Here is a 20,115-nt window from a genome sequence, read left to right on the forward strand (position 1 = left end):
TGCAAATGCGTTTAGATCCTATATAGATTTCTAATGCCAGTTCTCTTGTGCTTTTCTCTTTTCGCTTTGAACTACCTCTGCTTTCCCTAAGTGCCTATTATTACTACTCGTGCTAATAGCTAACCTTTCCTGGGTGCTTTTCCTCTCCAGCCAGGCTAAGTCCGTTGCTTGTGCCATTTGCTTAGTCCTCTCAACAGTGCAATAAGGGGGGGGGGGGGGGCGCTATTATTACCCCTATAGTTACAGGAAAGAAAATTGAGGCTCAAAGAGGTCAACTGTGTTGCCAAAGATAATTCTGACTCCAGGGACCTTGGCCTTAAGCGTGAGGCTGGGCTGCGTCCAATGCATGAGCTCCTGAGGTGTCTTTGCCTTGTCTGCAAAGCACCTGGGACGAGGCCTTGCCCAGGAAGTGTTTGTTGAAGGAATGTCTGCATTTCTACACATCTTGAATTTCCCATCCCTTATCCATCAGGTTTACATTTATAGTTTTACACTGTAGTTCAGATAAAAGAAGGATCTTCCTTCAAACAACAGCATATATATATATTACGTGTGTATCTATATATACATATATATAATATATATGTATATATAGATACACACACACACATACACTCATACACACACACATAATTGTTTTTAATGGTAGTATTGTGAACAGAAATCTGGTTTAACAATATTAAATTTAACAATTTCCCTGTTCAAAACACATACTAATTAGGGAAAGCTAAGGAGGGAGAGGAAGGTCATTTTGAACTGTGAAAGTCTGAATTCCAAAAAACTAAAAATTTCGTAAACACGGCTTCACTACACCCACCCTAGTTAATCTAACAAAATCTTGCCAGATGTTTTCCCAACTAGATGTTCTTAAGGAATGGCTGACTCAACAAGTCACTAAAATTGAGGGCAGATTACACATTGTTTCCATGTCCATCAGTTCTCCTGATATTCTTTCTGCTGTCTTGTTTCCATTATTTAAGTGTTGAGCAAGTATTTTTTTCTTTCTGGGAGTAGGGCGGGAGTAGACAACTTGACTGGTCACAAACAAGTCAATTCCTAATTAATGAGCTGTCACCGTGTTTTAGAAAATTTGTCATTGACTTGAAATACTTTTTTCTTCTAAAATCTGTGATCCACAGCAAGAAGTGTGGCCGTGTCCACCATGGACGGGCAGCAAGCCGTGTGGGAAGGAGAGGCACTGACCCTTGTCTGCCAGGTAGATGGAGCAGAGAGTCTGCTGTCTGTGAACTGGTGGCACATCCCACAGGACCAGACACAGCCAGAGTTTGTGGTTGGCACGGAGCAGGATGGCACCGTGCAGCTGGGTACCTCCTACAGGAAACCCAAGAATCACGCCAACGTGAGGCTGGAGAAAAGGGTCTGGAGCACCTTCCAGCTGGAGATCATGCCCACTTCTGTCACAGACAGTGGCACATATGAGTGCAGAGTGTCTGAGAAGACCCAGAAGCCGGCCAGAGAGCTGAGCTGGACTCAAAAGTTGTCCGTCACTGTGAAATCTCTACGTAAGTGTCAAAGAAATCCTTGTTTTAACTTGCATATATCATCAGCACCTTCCTTTTGTGGTGGAATTTGTGTGTGTCATCCTGAGTCCCCTCCTTAGGATATGTGTACCCCGGGACACAGAGCATAATCTCTGGCTCCCATGTCTGCCAACTCATCTCTAAAATTCACTCATTTTTATAAAGATCATCTAATTTAGGGTGCAACCTGTACGTTGCCATTCAAAAATCCTATGAATTGGGGTAGACTTATTATAGGAGACATATGTTGAGTAGAGCTGAGCCTCAGACACTCGGGCTTTTTTTGACAGCTGCGGCCCTGGGATTAGAGTCTCTTTAGCACGTACACAAGAGTGTACTGAACCCATGAGTGGGGGTAAGGGAAGGAGGCCAGCCACTGGCGCTCCCTCCACCCACTCAGTAGCAGCTGTCTAAGCAGCGGACTGGAGAAACACTGCCTGTTTGTTGTCGCTGCTGAGAACCCTCGGAGAAGCAGGTCAACTTTGGAAAACTGAGGTCAGAATTCAGGACAGACTGTCCTGCGAATCAACTGCTAGCCCCTCAAAATACTTGCTATTTCCAGTAGTATTTGAATGCATGGTTCAATGTGAAGAGGTGGTGACTAGGAAAAGTCTGGCAGTCCTGTACTTTGACTTGATAAGCATACTGGAAATTGTGTTTCGCATTCCTGCCCACAGAGTCAAGTTTACAAGTTAACCTGATGAGCCGTCAACCACAAGTGACATTAACCAACCCCTTTGACCTGTCCTGCACCGTGAAGGCGGGTTACTCTGACCTCAAGGTCCTACTCACCGTGACATGGCAGTTCCAGCGAACTGGGTCTCAAGTCTTTCAACAACTTATCCGAATCACCCATAATGGCACTATCGAGTGGGGGGATGTTCCAACCCAGTTCCAAAAGAAGACGAAAGTTTCACAGTCTCCATTTCTTTCTCAACTCCTAATCCACGATGCCACGGAGGAAGAGGCGGGAATGTATCGGTGTAAAGTGGAAGTTTATGACAGAAATTCCCTACACACAAGTGGCTCTGCGAGGGCTTCTGCCAGCTCTCACCCACTCAGCATAGCTGTCACTTTACCAGGTAATTGCCACTTGAAATGAATCCCTGCTTTAAAAAAACAAACAAAAACAAAAAATTCCTCTTGTTTTGGGTAAGTTATAGAATTGAAGCATAAAATATCTTCTCCCTGTGTTTGTACTGTGTAAGTCAGCGCCATGTATAAAGGACAGCGTTGTTAGTATGTGCGGGATGGCCATAAGGTTGTGAAAACATTGAAATACTTCCGTACTGGCTAATCGTAACTGTTACTCCCCATCTTCCCCGAAGGCCTCACCAGCCAGCAAGCAAAGGGTACCTACCACACGGCGCAGCAGGGGGCCTCTGGGGCCAGCTCCAGTGGAGAGGTGTTCTTTTGGACTAGTCAGTCACTGCTCATGCCCTACCAGTCATGAAATTTTTGGGATGTCTCCCCTAGTGGAATGGATAATATGAATTCCATTAGAATACATGGATCCACTTATTTTAATGTGTTAATGTGAATTTATGAATCCAGTCAAATGTAATTGACCTTGTCCGTTGGTTATAGAGTATGGAGGTTAAAGGTACGACACAACCTGGGCAAAGCTCTACTGTGTCAAGTATCTTCTTTAGTGACTTTTATTCTCTGAGGGCAGAGTGTTCAAGAGCCTTCACAATCATTTAGATCTGACAAGCACTGGACAGAGGCATAGCTTTGGACATGTCACGTAATCTGTCCAAGGCTTCTTACCGCATCTATAAATGGCTGATGTGCAACTCACAGGTGGTGACATACACGCACTTTCCACTGTTTACTTACACGGTGGAAAGTTCGTGAACTTCATTGTCCATATATACTATGTCTAGCACAGTACCTGACGCACCAGGGAGATGCTCGGATATGGTAGCTGTCATTATTCTCTCTGCGGCTGAGCACTATTTTTGGTGCTCAGTAATGATCCGTGTTGATTAACTCATGACTCAATTTACTTGTCCTTGCTGTGGATTTTGAAATTGTCGGCCCAATCCTTTCTTCTTGAAACTTCTTTTTCCCGTGGCCTTACAATACAAGATTTTCTCGGTTTTCTTTCTAACACTCTGACTGCTCCTTCTCATTCTCTTTTGCAGAATTCTCCTCCACTGAGCCATTCCTTGGGGTTTCATCCTCAGCTTGCTGTCTTCTCTTTCTGTGCAGCCTCCTGACGTAAGCTTATTCCTACCCACGGATTCAACCCGTACTGACAGCTCCCAAGTCCATTACCCATTATCCTGAAAGGCTTCTCTTCTGATCACCAGACTCATCTACGCAACTGCCTCCAAGACATGTCCACATTCAATAGGTCGAAACAAACACACCATCATTGTACCTCCAAAGCGACTCCTCCTGCGTTGTTCTCTATGTCCCCACCATCCACCTGTGACCTAGGTGGGAAACCCGAGTCATCCACAGCGCCTACCTGTCTACCTGATGTCCAAACTCACATAGCATCGCATGCAAGGCCCTTTATAATTTGGTTCATTTATGCCTTTCCAGCATTCTCTCCTTCCATTTTCCATCTTGAACTCCAGCCACTCTGACCTACTTGGAGTTCCTCAAATACTCTGTGTTCTCTCTCGCTTTCAAAGTCTTTCTTCAAGTTGCTTCTTTTGTGTGGAATTCCTTCTCCCCTCCTCCATCAGACTGATTCCTCTTAACCCTTAAGACTTAGCTTAGCGACACCTCCTCCGGGAAGCCTCCCGTCACTCCCATGGTTGGGTTAGGTGGTCCTGATATGTGCTTTGATAGACAATTCTGCATACCTCTGTGCTGCTTGGGTGACACAATCCTGTCATCGCTAAGCCTTTGTCCCTGTACTAATGTCTTCCTCTAGACTGTGAATCCACTGATGTGAGGTGTCCGTAGAGCCTGGAATAGTCTACCACATACATAATATGTGCTTCATAAATGCTTATCGAAGGGCGAGCCACATCAATAAACAATTAAGAAAGTAGAATCAGTGATGTCAGCAAGAAGTTAGAATACGGTTTGGAAGCCAGGTTTTCTCATTTATCTGTCTGACAAAGCAGAAATACTGTTGGGGTTAAAGAATAATTGACTCCATATAGATATGATATTCCACAGTTGAATGGCTGCAAGGAAACATACAATTTTAATAGCCCAGGTACAACTTCCTTTTGTTTACCTGTGTTTGAAGACATACACAACTAGACTTGGGCAAAGTGTGAATCTAGGACTACTCCAGTTAGTGCACACACAGACAAAGCATTAATAGGGTGACTTCCTCTCCATGTGATGTATAAAAAGCCACAGAAGAGAAGATGTCTGTGCTTGAATACTGAAACACTGTCATGTGGAGGAGATTGGACTTTTCTGTATGACACTTCCTGCCCCCTGGTCCCATCCCCCTCTCCTGGGCAAGGGTAGAACTAGGACCAGTGGATAGAAGTGATGGAGAGGCAAAACTCAACTTGATATCAGAAAGAATTTTCTAGAACTTTCTGGCCGAGCTGTCCAAAGAAGGAATGGGCTGCTGTGTGAGATAGTTTCTCAGAGGCTGGCTGAGCAGTTGGTGGGGCTGCTGGAGAGGAAATTCACACATCTGATGGATGTAGGAGATACTGCTCTAGTTGACCTCTAATGTCCCTTCTACCTTGAAATCCTGTTTTATAACAAAGTCACAAAAGTAATTGTTTCCATTCTTTCCATTTAGAGAGCAAGCTGACAGTGAATTCAAGCAGTCAAGTCCGAGAGGTCTCCATCAACTCCAACACTGACGTAGAATGTAGCATCTTGTCCCGGTCCACCAGAAACCTTCAGCTGGCCGTTATTTGGTACTTCTCTCCCATGTCCACCAATAATGCATCCTGGCTGAGGATTCTGAAAATGGACCAAACCAGTGTTGTAAAATTTTACACCCCACAGAGAAAGCAAAAATTCCACATCGAGAAAGTTTCCCAAGACTTGTTTCAGCTGCACATTCTGAATATAGGAGACAGTGATCAGGGCAGATATCGCTGCTCTGTGCAGGAATGGCTCTTGTCTACAAACGGCGCTTGGCACAAGCTTGGAGAAGAGACATCAGGTCTGACAGAACTGAAACTCAGGCCCACAGGTAAACCTCATGAGCGTATTCGCACACGTCCTGCTGTAGGACTGCCATCTTCTCTTGGGCAACTGTTCTATGGAGTGATTACGTGAGGGTAAAAATATGACCTAGTGTCCTAGGAATAGTGTCCACCTACGCAATGACCGTAGGACCTTGTAGCCCACCAGAGGAGGCGGGGGTCACTTAAGGTGAGTCAGTCTGATGTTTCAAGGCGACTGGATGGGAACAAGATCCCTTTGACTGGTTTGCTGAGCGGCCTGGCAGCCTGGTCTACGCAGCTACCCAGGGTATCGTATCTCCAGATCTCTGTAATAACAAGCTGTGTCACTCCACTGGGGCCTTATTGTAATTTGGCAGAGAAAAAGTAATACGAAGCATATTTCTCCCACTGTGAACAGAAACTGTACAACTCTACAGGGATGTGTGGAGAAATTGCTTTTCAACATTTGGCTGCCTAAACAGAAGGCGAAGAAGAGTAGTTAACCATTGGAATGGCTTACTGAGGGACTCTCCTCTTCCTCAGGAGATCTTTACAAATGTAACAAGCGCCATCCACTTGCGTTGGTCTAAGAGTGCTGTGGTCTAAATGTGGGCAGGGTTGCATAGCTCGCTCAGCCTTAGGTCACCTCTAATGTTGATTAAAATGAAATGAATGTCAGGCTAAGGTTTGGCAACTGGATAAGATCCAACAGCATAATGCAAATAAATTAATCTAGTTTGGCACTTCAAGTTCTATTTTCAATGTAGCATCAAAAATAAGAGTATAATAAGCATGACTGTGTGTTAGGCACTTAGGAATACGAAGATGTGAGGCACAGCGCTTGCCTCAAGGAGCTCATAGTCTGTTGAGGGAGCAGGGAGCCCCCTCGGCTCCCCTTCTCTGAGTTCTTCAGGCCCCCCTTCCTTTCTCTGCTAAATGTGGGTGTTCCTCACGTATAGATCCTGGGCCTGTTTTTCTTTTTCTTCTCGCATTTGGTTTTTCTCTTAAATACTACCTTTGGTTTCCACAATCACCTTCAGTGAAATAGCTCTAGGTCTTGATTCTTTAGCCCCGAACTCCTGAGCTCCAGATCTTTCTACCCAACTGCCTGTTGGACGTTCCTACGTGGATGCCTCAGAGCCCCTCACACCCAGCATGTCCCGAATCACATTTACCCTCTCTGCCATCCCACAAGTCTCATGCACATGTTCGTATTCTCCGTCTGTGTGGCTGGCACGCCTTCCTCCCAGTTGTGCAAGCCCAATATTGCCAGTGGGTCATGCCCCTTTAAGGAGGCAGCCACTTCTGAGCTCACGTCAACGCTTCCCAATCAGAAATGTGGGCCCAGAGTGGCCTGGTCTTTTCATATATCAAAAAAATGCCTACTTTCTTTTTTTTATGACATCGCTCCATTTAAGAATGTTCAACACTAATTCAAATGCTCTTAAAATCCTGAGGGTGTCAAGCAAAACATATCTGGGTGTGACTGGCTGGGCGTGGCCAGCTGAATATCCTGGTACAGAGTTAAGGAAGAGAGATACTGGAGAGATACTGAGAAGGACGGGTCAGAATTGTGGGCGGGACAATCAAATCAAAATGAGGAGAGGATGTCAAGAAGAAAATGGACTTCCGTGACAAAGACCACAGAGAGGACAAAAAAAGACTGGCGGGTGTTTTGAGCAAGGAAATTGGGCCTTTATTGCAAACACTGGCCAGAGTATAGTGATGGGATTAGAAGCCTGATTGTAATAAAGTAGGGCGGAATGTGAGGTGAGGAAACAGATAGAAAGTAGTTTATCACATAAGCTAATATTTCACACGCTTTACCTTGAAGAGAAGGAGAGAGTAAAGATGGTGACTAAAAAGAATCCAGGATCAGACAAAATTGTTCTTGTAAAGAGAGATTGACAAATGTGTCTGTAGTAGAGTTGAAAATTGAGTGCATGCTATAATTTCTTTATTTTGTTTGTAACTACTCTGGCTTTCATTCCAAGTCTTCACCTGCTGGTTAGCAGGGAAAAATTTTTTCCAAAGTAAATGTCAAAATCTGTTTAAAGCGTATTCTAATCCAATAATTTAAATATTTTCCTTGAGTGGTGTTCTAACACTTGTATAAAAATGTTCGGTCTCTCGGATAGCGGATAATATGCTAAGAATGAGGGGTAGCAGTGGAATACATGACTTAAGACGAGGGTTGGACATTTGGAATGGTCCCTAGGGGAAGTAGAAGCGGGAGGTGACCAGGGAGAAGTAAAAGCAGCAGGGGAGAACACCCACCAAAACTGGGTGGTTTTCAGTGGCAGGTCCCGCAGACAAGAGGTAGGGCTAAAGGAACGAAGTGGCTGGTTTGAGTCATAGCAAAGAATTTTCTAGCAAATATGGCAGAAGGACAGGGGCCAAAGAAATGTGTTAAAGATGACGTACCTAAAAAAAAAAAAAAAAAGATGACGTACCTGATATTTGAAGATTATATCTGAAAATCTGAGTTCTTTTCTAACTTGCTGCCATTTTATTTCCTAGGAAGTAAGGTACGTGTCTCCAAAGTGTACTGGGCGGAAAACGCCACCGAGCATAGAGACGTGGTCATTCCCTGCAGCCTGGAGAGCTCCGGCAATTCGGCCTCCCTGTTATCTGTGATGTGGTTCCGGCACAGAGAAAATTCTAGAAGTGAAATGCTGGTGCACCTGCAGCATGATGGCTTGCTGGTGTATGGTGAAGACAGTCTCCAGAGGCACCTGTACTGTTACCGTTCGTCCCCTACAGATTTTGTCCTGAAGCTTCATCGGGTGGAGATGGGAGACGCTGGAGTGTACTGGTGCAGGGTAACAGAGTGGCAGCTCCATGGCATCCCAAGCAACTTGGTCAACCAATCGTCAGATGTGTCACAGCATATAGTACTCACAGTGCTGCCTTCAGGTAAGCAGGGGTTAACCTGCCGTGGCTCGTGGGCAGGAGAATCTTTGTTTCCCCTCCCGCTTTCCCACCAACCTGCGTTTTGTTCCTTCTTTGGGACGAACACAATTTCAGACTCCCGCAGAAAATGACTTTGCCATTTCGCTCAATAGTAACTTAGTTGGACACACCAGGTCTACATGAGATTTTGGCATAGACACTGAAATGTCAGGGGCATCTAGATGCTCCCCGCTTCCCCTCCCAAACAAACAAAAAAGCCATCCACATTACATCCCTTTAAATAACCAAACGATGTTTGAAGCTGACACCGTACCTGTTGGCTGATTCTGGAATCTGAGAATGTGGCTTTGCCCAGGGAGCGGGCATGAGGGAGAGGGACATGGTGACTTTCCGTTTGATCTGGGTGAACCAAGAGCAGCTCCATCTAAATGCTCCGAGTCAGAAACAACGCAAAACAAACAAGCCAAACCTTTCTCAATGATGCAGTGACAGGTTTCTTATCTCTCCCGGGACTTGAGCCATTTGGTGTGTGTCTCCTGATGGCGTCTTGAAAGGCATCAAAGGATGGATTGAGTGCACCCTGTCAAATGCGTTTACAGGCTCCAGCAAGGAGGGCAGCTGCTTGAAGACCAGCAGCCAAAGGATGACCCTTCTCTGTGTGGGAAGGTCGTCCTATTCAGCTGAGGGCACAGCTTCAGGAGGGATGTGGGACAGGAGATGGTGGAAGAGAAGAGGGCACCCTTCCAGCCAGTTCAGTGCCAAGCGTATAATAGGCATTTATTAAGCATTTGTTAATGAAAGCAAAAACTTCTCTAGCCAGACCAATAAATCTTTCCTGGCGATCAATGAGCTGGCAGATGTTGTAGCCAGCTTGTTCTCTGAGCCACTTCCTCCTGGTGCGGTTTAAGGAGAAGGTGAGGGGTGAGCTACGCACTAAACTTACGACGAAAAAGGGTCATTGGAGAAGCCATGGTGCCGTTTTGGTTCCGTATACAGGTCACCAAAGATCTCATTTGGAGTCCTGATGGTTATTGGAACTCCTACATAGCAGCTAGCTTGGGTGACACTCCTTAGGAGGGAAAGAGTGCTGCCGAGAACATAGGGAAGCTTCTGAGAAGTGGGGAGAGCTGCAGCCCAGCTATCCCAGCAAGGCTTCTAGAGTGGAAGTCAGAGTTCTCTGATTTGTTCCCTGGGGGTCCATCGTCCCCTTCTCCTGTCCAGTCTCCAGCAGCAAGTTTCTCCCAAGTCTCCAGGCAGAACTTTTCTTCCTATCACCTTTGCTTCTATTCCAACAGTTATAGAAGTCCCACACCCCAGCACATTCCATCCATGTTTGCCCACTGGAATTTCTCGGCTCTGTAGTATCAGCAGTTTTTGCAGTGGAATAAATAGATAACAACTGTAAAAAGTATATATTCTGTAACTAAAAAGCACATCTCCTCTGAGCCAGATAGGATCCTTCCCGGCATGTATATACTGTTAATTTTTGTGGAATCCTTATCAAACTGGTGTAAGGTTTTAAACCGAGGAGCCCTGGAAAGGAAATGTTAAAAATTGAGTGGTGTTTGTATCCTTCACAATTGAAGCAGCTTGAAAGCTTGTGCCATGACAACCTGAGGGTTTTCATGATAAGTACAGGGCTCCCAACTAAATCCTTATAATATGGCATCTCACTTTCTCTGCCCAGATGTTCCTTTCTGGCAGTTGGGGAGACGAAGAATTTCAGGGTTAGGAATCAGACAGGCTTAGGCTCTACCACCTACCTACCCGCTAGCTATGAAATCAAAGTATTTATCTATTAGATTGGTGCAAAAATAGTTGCGGTTTCAAAGGTTAAAAATAATTGCAAAAAAACGCAATTACTTTTGCACCAACGTAATAGCACGGCCTCTGGGATATTGTAAGTGCTCAACAAATGTTAATTCCTTTCCTCCTTTGCTTCCAAACATGCCACACACACACACATACACACACCCGTATGTACATAAGTACAGACGTACATAAGTACATATGTATATGTCCATTTATGTAACAAAATATTTAATTTGTTCAATAAATAACTACTTGAGGTTCTGAGGACACAAAAACATGTTTACAGAGTCTGTCCCCACAGAGCTCAGAGTCTGGTTGGGGAAGCGAAGCCCAACCTAATAGGTGTCATTGAAGAAATAGTCTCAGGATGCTACAGGGGGAGCAGAGACAGGGCCAGGGGGGAGGGCTGGGTGGGGAGGAGGTCTGGGAAGGTTCCCTAGCATACGGGGCCTAGAAAAAGGAAACATATTTTAGGAAAAGGAACGGGTATGTAAGATGGTCATAGAAACTGTGATATAATGGCAATAGAAGAGGTTAGTGGGATAGGGAGGGTGCAGACCTCAAATGTGTCACGTGTATAAAGCTAAGGAAAGTGCACATTGAACAAGTTCAAGCAGGGGTGGGATGTCATGAGATGTGCAGTTTAGCAAGCTCCCCACTCGGAGCGGTGTTAGTGATAAACTGGAACGGAGGCAGACGCAGAGCAGGGAGGATTATTGGATATTGATCGTAGAATCCAGAGGAGACAAGATGAAGGCCTGAATGAAGGCAGTGCCTGTGAGGGCTGAGAGTAGGACAGGAATTCAGTAGTAGGACGTGTACTACTGATCAGGTGTATGTGTGTGGGGGGGGGCGGGGGGGGCTCGTGAAGGAGCAGAAGTGGGGGATCAAGGATGCACAGCGGGTTTCTGGCAAAGGTGGGTCGTGGGGGGCAGTCACTAAATGAGGTAACACAGAAGAACGGTCTGAAGGGGGAGATTAGTTCCATTTTGAATACGGCGGGCTAGAACTGAGGCAGGAAGACCTGTGAGTTCTCCAGGGAGGTCTATCCAGCAGACAGCAGGACTTCCAAATGGGCTTTTTGCCAGAGTTGTAGATCAGATGCCACCAATTTAAAACCAATAGTGAGGCCCAGGGATGGACCCCTGAGGTACCCCACCATTTTGTTTTTCAGGGGAGCCTATGACGGAGTAGCTGAGGAGAGCCAGGGTTTGGTGGTAGCACAGAAACCAAAGGCAGAGAGGGGATCAAGAGGGAAGTGAGAGCAAACAGACTCAACTAGTACAAAGAGGTCAGTTAAGATACAGATGGAAAAATACCCACTGGATTTAACAACATGGGGCAATTACAGAACAATAATGAGGGAAGTCAGACGGCAGGAGAGCGATGACACATCAAATACAGATTACACTTAAGAGCTTTGATGTACAGGGAAAGAGACGACAGTACCAAATGGCAAGAGGTGTCAGTGAAACTTCTGGTTTCTGTTTCGGCTGGGGCTTGAGCACGTTTACATTCTAGAGGGGGAAGAACCAGAGGAGAGGAAGAAGATGAAGAGGAGGAGAAGAGAACAGATATAACTGACAGTCCAACATCTTGCACGAACACATGCCACCTCCTGACTGGAGAGCCCCTTCCGTGCCAGCTTTCCCTGGCCAGCATCTACTCCAACTTTACCTACTGGCTTTACTGCCACTTTCTGTGTTGACTTACCTTAGTCTCTTCGTCATCACAGCTGTTTAACATCCGTCGCCACTGTTCGACTGTACATTCTGAGATGGCAGAGACGCTTAGTCTTATTCCAGCACTAGCGCAGTGCCTGGGACATCCATAGAAGACGCTCAAATCATCGTGTAAGGGCCAGCTCTACGTCTTAATTAAGTCCAGGTCAAATCCAAGACACTACCAATTCTCACTTCTCAAATGGCTTTCTACCACCCCTCTTTGGCAATTCCAGGTTGGGCTAGTGTAGGACTTCATGATAAAACCTTGCCTGGATCGTATGGTTCAAGGGAAGGCAGAGAAGTTAAGAGGCATTTCCCTGGGGGAATGGACCTTGCATTTTCTTCGCCATCTTCCTTTCTGAGCTATGACTAAGCCAAGGCAGAGCCTCCAGTTACCTGGGTCTTTTAACCTCATCCTCAGACCCCAGACATAAATGTCTTATTCTAGAGAATTCTCTGTGATTAATTAATAGGCAAGACGCTATAGGACTTTTTGGGGACTGGATTATTTGTGGTAACATGGTTATTTGTTACTATTTCCTAGCTTTCATTTGGGTGAGGATATATTTAGAAAGTGGATCCTCAAAGGAAATATGTGCCCCCTACCACATTGAAGTTTCTGGAGAGACCATGCCACTTACCCATGTTACCCCACTGTCTCCACCGAGGCCTGGCACATAGCATAGCGCTCAACAAATGCTGGATTAAAGAATGAGCAAGCGAGTCTTCAGTGGGTAGAAACAGGTTGCTGTCAGGGGTTCACTTATTCTGAGATGCATTTGCGTCAGGTTAAGTGACCCTGCTTTTATTTCTTGGCAGAAGCCAACTCTCCCCATGGCCACACATAGCGTAGTCAGTTGCCCAAGTTTTAGTTGGGGTGGGGGAGGAGTCAGTTGCCCCCTGATTATCCCATACCTTTCTCCTTCTGAAGCCAGTCTTTCTGCGGTAATATCAAAAAGGAATGTTCCTCGTGATGTGTTTGGCTGTGGGTGGAAGAACGTTATAAACTATACCTCATGATGAAGGGTTCTCATTACATTTTTGGCTCTGTCTTGCAGGCCTTGTACATTGAGCTTTGGCCACTTACTCAGATTAATTCAAAGTGCCAGATCTTAATGGTTTTGAATGTCACTAATTCGAATCCAGATACGGGTGAGAGGCAGATGGTGGGAAATGGTGACTATGGGATCCAGGGCAAACCCTGCCCTCCCAGGAGGGGTAACATAGAAAGACACTTTGCCGTCCTTTAATGGTAGAATGTACTAGGCAGAACAGTGGCCTCCCCATTAAGATAACCCAGCCCTCTGGCAGCCCCTTCTCACTGAAGGTTAGCGTGTCCATGGCAGAAAAGCCAAGGATCAGAGTTCTTTCCCCTTCTGTGTGTCGGACCCATCTCCCCATCATCACTCACTCCATCATCCAGTGACAGTGATACGTGGGTGCTGTAACTCTCAGCTCCCAGTTATCTGTCTCCCATAACTGGAAAAGGAAGCCAGAGTCTTCTAAGCAAGCATTTGACTCTCAGCTGAATGTCACCCAGTCCTGTGCACAGAGGGCTCAGAGATTGAAGGCAGAGACTTGACCAATGATTGAACATGACCAAGCCTGCGGCCCCCGAGGGAGGAATCAGCAGGTCCAGCTGTTTTCTGCCCAATCTTTCGGGAGAATGTTGCCTCTGTGATTTTCCTGATTCTCTCAGTAGTATTCTGGCTAATATTTATCTGTTGCTGACTCAACAAATGCGCTAGTCACTATGTTAAGTGCTGTATTCTCTCAGCATGATACTGGAAATTATTATCCCCATTTGATTGATGACAGAGGATAAGCAACTTGTCCAGGCTCAGTAATGGGAAGTGGAAGAGCCAGGATTTGAACCCAGCTCTCTTCAAGGTGTAGCAGGTGCTCAGTCACGACTCTGCATGTGAGTTGTGTGAAGGATCAAGGCCAGGACGCTTACCCACTGGTCTCTTCAGCTCCATTCTCTTTCAGCATCACTGTCTGTACCTCCTTCTTAACCACATGCCTCCAAATGGGTTCAGATAAGACCTGGGGGAATTACTGGATTCAAGCAGGGCTGTGGAGAGAGGGGTCAGGTAGGATGTGGGGAGAGGGTGATAAAAGATTCAAAATTTAGCTTCATCACTGCCCATTCCTTCAAAAACAAAAACCAATGTAAGATGTTGAGTATAAATGAGACCAGAGAAAATCTAGGCAACAACTGTAGCTCCTCGCCAGCCCAGTTCAGAGCTGCCAGCCTCAGGTTCGGTGATGATTGTTACTCTGTGTCACAAGATGGCAGCTGCCCTTGGGTCCCTGTGTGTGGAATTCACTCGTGCAATTGATTCATTCATCCCTCTCCACTGATGACCTATGGACAAAGTGCTGCACAAAATGAAAAGATGTGTGAGACTTAAGACCTGTTCTCCAGGAGTTCACAGTGCAGGAGTTGGACCACTGTTTAGATTCTTTCTTGACTTCCAACAAAGAGACACTCTTCAAGGTGCAAAAATGCATCAGGAATGCCGAAAGTGAAATTCTCCCAGCGTGAGGTTGATCGAAATGACCTCGAAACCTGGTGTTTTCATCTCTAAGAGTCTGTAATCCCATGAATCCTACAGCTTAACCTTTGAAGAAGAAATTGCTTCTGTTATTACAATTTTCCAATGCAAGCACAGCTACTATTAGCATCAGATTTTTCAGAACAGCCCTGCTTTCGAATAACCTGTCATAAATAAATGTAGCTGGTGTCTCCTTAAGCATGTGTCATTCTGCCTCAAGAGACTATAAACCTGGTCCTTAGAGTGATAACTCAAAACACTGTTTCCTGGAGCCTGTGGTGGTTGCAGTCTCTAGCCTTTGTTTCTGTAGCTGTGTGGCTGGGACCCACTTTGGGGCGGTGCTTGTGTGCTCCCCGTGTCTGTGTGCTGACACCACTTCCCCGCGGGCTGCCCTGTCGGTTGGATAACTTCAGCAAGCCTGTGTGTAGTATCTCTTGCCCAAGTCAATTCAATTTAATTCAATTCAGATCACTGAAAGTTATCAAGCCCGTGTGCTAGGCACGGAAGCGGATATAGAAACAAATGGCACCATAAGACGTACTCACATAACTATAATGGAACAAAGGAGATGGTTGGAAGGGAAGGAAAGAGGTTGAAACAGTGGTGTGTGGGAGGAGGGTAGAAGAGAACTGTGCCTGAGGCGAGGTGGGACCCCCGGGGAGGGAGGACGGGGGTGGGGGAGGGGGGAGGAAGTGTGATCTGAGCTGGGCCAGAAGGACCAGAAAATTAGGGTGCAGAGAGCGTGGGGGTGGGGTGGCAACAGTCAGAACAACAGGAAAGGAGGCTAATGGACGGCATCTTGGGAGTGGGAGAGCAATTTGGTGAGTCAGGATGCGATGGTGCTGCTTTATGAGGACAGTGCAGTGTGTGTGTGTGTGTGTGTGTGTGTGTGTGTGTGTGTGTGTATTTAAGAAGCAGCAGTGGGAATAACTCAAGTTAAAAATTCAGGACCTGCAGCAGAGTTGAGAATGAGGATTGAATTATAGATATCTTTTCTGAGGAAAGAAGATTAAAGGAGAGGTTTTCTTTTCTGTTTTGTTTTTCTTTCTGGCTGCTCTTTCAAGTAGGTCATCGGAACCTCCGGTGGTTGGACGTTGCTGGGCGAGGGGCAGTTAGGTTGGGAGAGCCCCATTCTGGAGTCCTGGTCTCCCCGCAGCCTTCCCTTTGCTCTTCGCATCTCATTGAAGGGGCTGGTTGCTACTGGGCCCTGTTATTTTTAATGGAACTTGCCTGTAACCATAAATCCCAGAAGTGTTTATAATTGATTCGTACAAATAAGTCGGAGACTAATCATGCTCTCTGTTTTACTCCTTTTTGTTGCAGAGACCACGTTTCTTTCCAGGGTCTGCTCATCAGCCCCTTTATTCAATTTCATGTTCATCTACCCCATCATTCTGTTCATTCTTCTGCTCATTTCCCTCCTCTGCTTCTACTGGAAGGCCAGGAAGTTGTCGACACTGCGCCGAAATGTCCAGAAAGATAAGGCTCTCTGGATGGACATGAAAGGGCCAAGACACATACTCACAGACAGAAGTGAAGAGGAAGATGACCACTGAACCCGAGAGGCACCTGCGATCCTGTGGGAAAAAGGGGGATTTGGACTCGGACTGCCCGGGATGTGATGTGGCTGAGCCCTGCTTCTGCCCTTCTCTGTGCCTCTGGCCCTGGGTGAGTCACCTAGGACTCAGAGGGCACCTTTATGAAGCGCGGATGCGGTGCCAGGGACTGTTCCGTGTGTCTTTGTGTGTGACCTCATCTACCCCTACAGCCTTTCCCAGGAGCTGGCACCGTTTTACGTTCATCACACCCCCTGGAGGTTCAGCTTCCCCGTCTGTGAGAAGTGCCCCCCTCACACAGCCTCTGGGGATTAAATAAGAAAGTGGATCCTCAAAGGAAATATGTGCCCCTACCACAAACGGGGGGAGGGGGACGCTTCCCTCCGCTCTCCTCATTTTTTACCTCACTGATTCCCTGGAGAACACCCAGCATCCAGTCACGCTGGCTCTAGGGAATTTTTTGCCTCCAGATAAGAGGTGTAAGAAAGGGCCTGATGTCTATAAGGTGAAAGGAATTGGGAATATGCCCTTCTGTCCATCAAATCGGCCTCTCCCCCAAAAATGTGACAACGTCCCAGACAGAAATCCAGTTTTTTCCCTCCATCCCATCTATAAATGCCACTCAAGAGCAAGCTCTACATAGTAGGTCCTTAATCCATATTGGTTGTTGGATGAAACGATAAAGCATTTCGTAGCCTGAGTTTCTTTTGCTTTTGTCTGTAAGACTTACTAAGTCATTGCTAAGGAAAAACTTTTTTTTTTTTTTAATTTCGCAACAGTGCTCCAGGCAGCCCCCCAAGGCCTCATGTTCCCCCTTCCTCCAGACACCAAAAGGGCCATCTGGCTCCTGGCTCTTAGCCAAAGCTTTATTCTCTTTGACCTGACAGCACTAGGTGCTAGGAAAGGGTGTTGTGGCAGTTATTTGGGGGAGGAGGGGTCAACAGTGCCACCATCCCCTCCCACTCCAGCAGGGACTAAGAGTTCAGGGGCAGCAGTGAGTCAAGCCTAGGTCCTCAGTATCCCCTATTCTCAGCCAGGAAAAGTCCTGGGGGTGGGGGATGGGTAGTGTCATGGCTTAAGGCTTTTAACAACTGTCCCCTAGGAGATCACAGCTGTCCCCTCTGGCCTGAGGTCCCTTCCCCTTTGTTTCAAAAGCCACTCAGGCTCTGTTGTAGGCTGTAATGAAAATCAATCAGTGTCCCCTAACAGACGTGAGAAAACACATCTATTTATTATCTATATGACCAAAAGCATTGCTTTAACGTTTGGTAATTTGCATTTCCACGGAGAGCAATTTATTTTTAATTATTTTATCAGGCACACACATCCTCTCCAAACATAATTAGTTCCTTTGCAAGGGGATTATTGGTGGCTATGAGAACTCCCACCGTAGATTTACAAGTTCCTTCAATCCATCGTCTCTCTTTATGGCCTCATTTGAAATACTCCAAACGTTTCCTTAAACATGGCAACACGTAGTTTCTTCTCTCTCAGGTAAGGGAGAACGGTTTTCAGAAACCAAAGCTACAGTTACGACTTCTTAGAAAGTATGATTACCCCCTCCCACTCCCCACCCGTTTTTCCAGAAACCTGCATTTTAATTGGGATATTAGGGAAAGAGAGCAACACGGAGCCAGTGGGAGAAGCAGAGTAGATTCTGGTGCTACACCCTTGCCCTCTTCACCTGGGTAGCGCTTTCAACTCTTAGCTCAACCACCACTTTTCCGTGTTTAAATCCAGCCCAGAGATGCACAGAACAGACACGCAAATTTCCAGCTGCTTCCCCAGAGCAGACCCTGGGAGCAGCCCGTGTGGGGTCCAGTGAGGACTCAAGCAGACAAGCAGACAGGGCCACTCCCCTGGAGTTATCGCCTTGTTTGTTGTGGATCCTTTCAATGGGACCTAGAGCTCCTTAGATTTTCGAAGGAGCCACGCTATACTACTTTGGCCTGTAGTGAGTGTCCAGGCGACTAAAACCCCACTGTCTTCTTTTTTCTTTTTTGAACTTCTAGAGTAAAATTCATTTTCACCCAACTCAGTACATGAAACCTCTTCTGGCTCCAATTATGTCCTTGTTCATTTTCGTTTTTAAAACTTCATGGAGAACTTCACTTTGACTCATTGATTTCCACTTATCCATTCTGTGTCACCACCTGGTTTTCCTTTGAGCTTCTTGTGTTATAAATCTTGCTTGGAGACAAGACAAACCTTTGTCTCAGGAGTTGGCTACCCAAGGGCCAAAGGTAGCCCACCATATATTTTTTTAAATACTGATTGTTGGAATACAGCCACTCCCATTTGCCTGCATAGCGTCTATGGCTGCTGTCATGACAGGTTGCTAGAGCTGAGCAGTTGCCACGGAGACCGTATGACCCACAAAGCCTGAAATGTTTGCTATCTGGCTCTTGATGGAAAAGTGTGCCTACCACACTCTCTATTAGCGGCTAATGTTCTGTCTTAGCCATGTATGATGTTCCTGGGAAACTTGATTTGACCTGTTATATCTGTGTCCATTTATATATCTGATTAATTTAATAAATAATCTTAGCCTCTCCGTATTGGTGTCTAGTCCAAGCAGTGTTGAAGTACGGGTCCTCTCTACCAACTCCTACTAGAAATGGGAAACTCCACACCATCCTGCTGCATCTTTAACTCCATGTGGGACAGGAGGACACAGAGAAGAATAAGGCATGCATAGGTTCATTATTTTCAGTCTATGGAGATATCTATAGGAACGACTGATTTATGGCAGCACATGAATGGGATGGTAGAAAGTCATGGGCCATAATAATTTCTTACAATTGTGCAGGAGTTATTATTCATCTCAGAGTTTCACGGCATCCCCATGCGAAAGGGATTGTTATTCCCATCCTGCAGGTAAGAAATTGAAGTTCAGAGAGGTTGGGATTTACCCAGGATCACACAACATGCAGAAGAATAAGAGCTCAAATTGAGCTCCAATTGACAAGTCCTGGACTCTTTCCACCATAAACACTATGCTCAAATCCACTGTGATGGGGAAAACCAGCAGGTAAGAATATCCACTTTATGTGGTTGATTTGAGGATCAAATCAGGTACTTACCTGGAGAGTTTTAAACCATTTCAAGCCATAAAAGAATGTCATCATAACCCAAGTTTTTCCAGGCCTTAACCCGTCTGTACACATAAATGAAATTAAATCAACAAGAGTAATCCAAATCCCACAGACTTTTGCCCCCAAGGCTGCTTATACAGAGGCTTGGCCAGCTAGAAAGTGTTCTTCAAGAATTTCAGGGGATTCCCTGGGATTCTGGGACTTCTTATGAGTTCGCAAACAAGTCTGCTTGTATGTGGTTCCCTGCGGTTCTGTCCAGCTCCACGGGCTTCCATGGTGGTTGGGCTCCCAGAGCAGATGAGATACCGTGCTGGATGGTACCCAATGGTAAGTAAGGAAAAGCACCTACCTTTTAGTCTGTATTTGCATTACACTCTGTTTGGACCACAAATGATTCCACGTTTGCTTGTGCCCCATCTCTCTAAAGATTCTCTTGTGAAAACAGCTGCTTTAGCATTTGCCCTGTATCTCCTTTATCCATAGGGTCCAGACATCAGCCAGGCTGGGACCAGTCTGGCCGAGAGACAGACTTCATACTATGTTGTCTGTTTCCCATTGCCAGCTCCCACTGTCAGGTTAATATAAGAACCTCTGTATTAACCTCTTTATTACAGCCCCCCTTTCCCTCCTTCAGGTGGGTCATGTGAATGGGGAGGCTCCCCACTCATCAGATAGGGCCAGAGAAGGCTGCATTCCCTGTAGGTTCAGCTGGGACTTCTGCTTTGCTGGCTATTAATTTTTACCCCTAATGCAGCAAAGTGCCATGGGCATTGAGAAATCAGAGACAGTTTCACAAAGGAGATGTTATGT

At 46.0% G+C, this 20,115-nt stretch overlaps 1 protein-coding gene across 1 annotated transcript in view; it reads left to right on the forward strand.

The window, feature by feature from the left end:
- CD101 (CD101 molecule) overlaps window positions 1–18,768 on the forward strand; it is a 34,589-nt gene extending 15,821 nt beyond the window's left edge. The window contains exons 5-9 of the mRNA XM_019730611.3: window positions 1,140–1,523; window positions 2,219–2,623; window positions 5,272–5,673; window positions 8,168–8,563; window positions 15,978–18,768. Of these exons, the coding sequence (XP_019586170.3) occupies window positions 1,140–1,523; window positions 2,219–2,623; window positions 5,272–5,673; window positions 8,168–8,563; window positions 15,978–16,210 (1,820 nt within the window). The 3' untranslated portion in view covers window positions 16,211–18,768. The remainder of the gene's footprint in view (window positions 1–1,139; window positions 1,524–2,218; window positions 2,624–5,271; window positions 5,674–8,167; window positions 8,564–15,977) is intronic.
- The last annotated feature ends 1,347 nt before the right edge of the window (window positions 18,769–20,115 follow it).

Source organism: Rhinolophus sinicus, chromosome 7 (genome assembly GCF_057876585.1).
Source record: "Rhinolophus sinicus isolate RSI-liver-muscle chromosome 7, RSI-T2T, whole genome shotgun sequence".
NCBI lineage: Eukaryota > Metazoa > Chordata > Mammalia > Chiroptera > Rhinolophidae > Rhinolophus > Rhinolophus sinicus.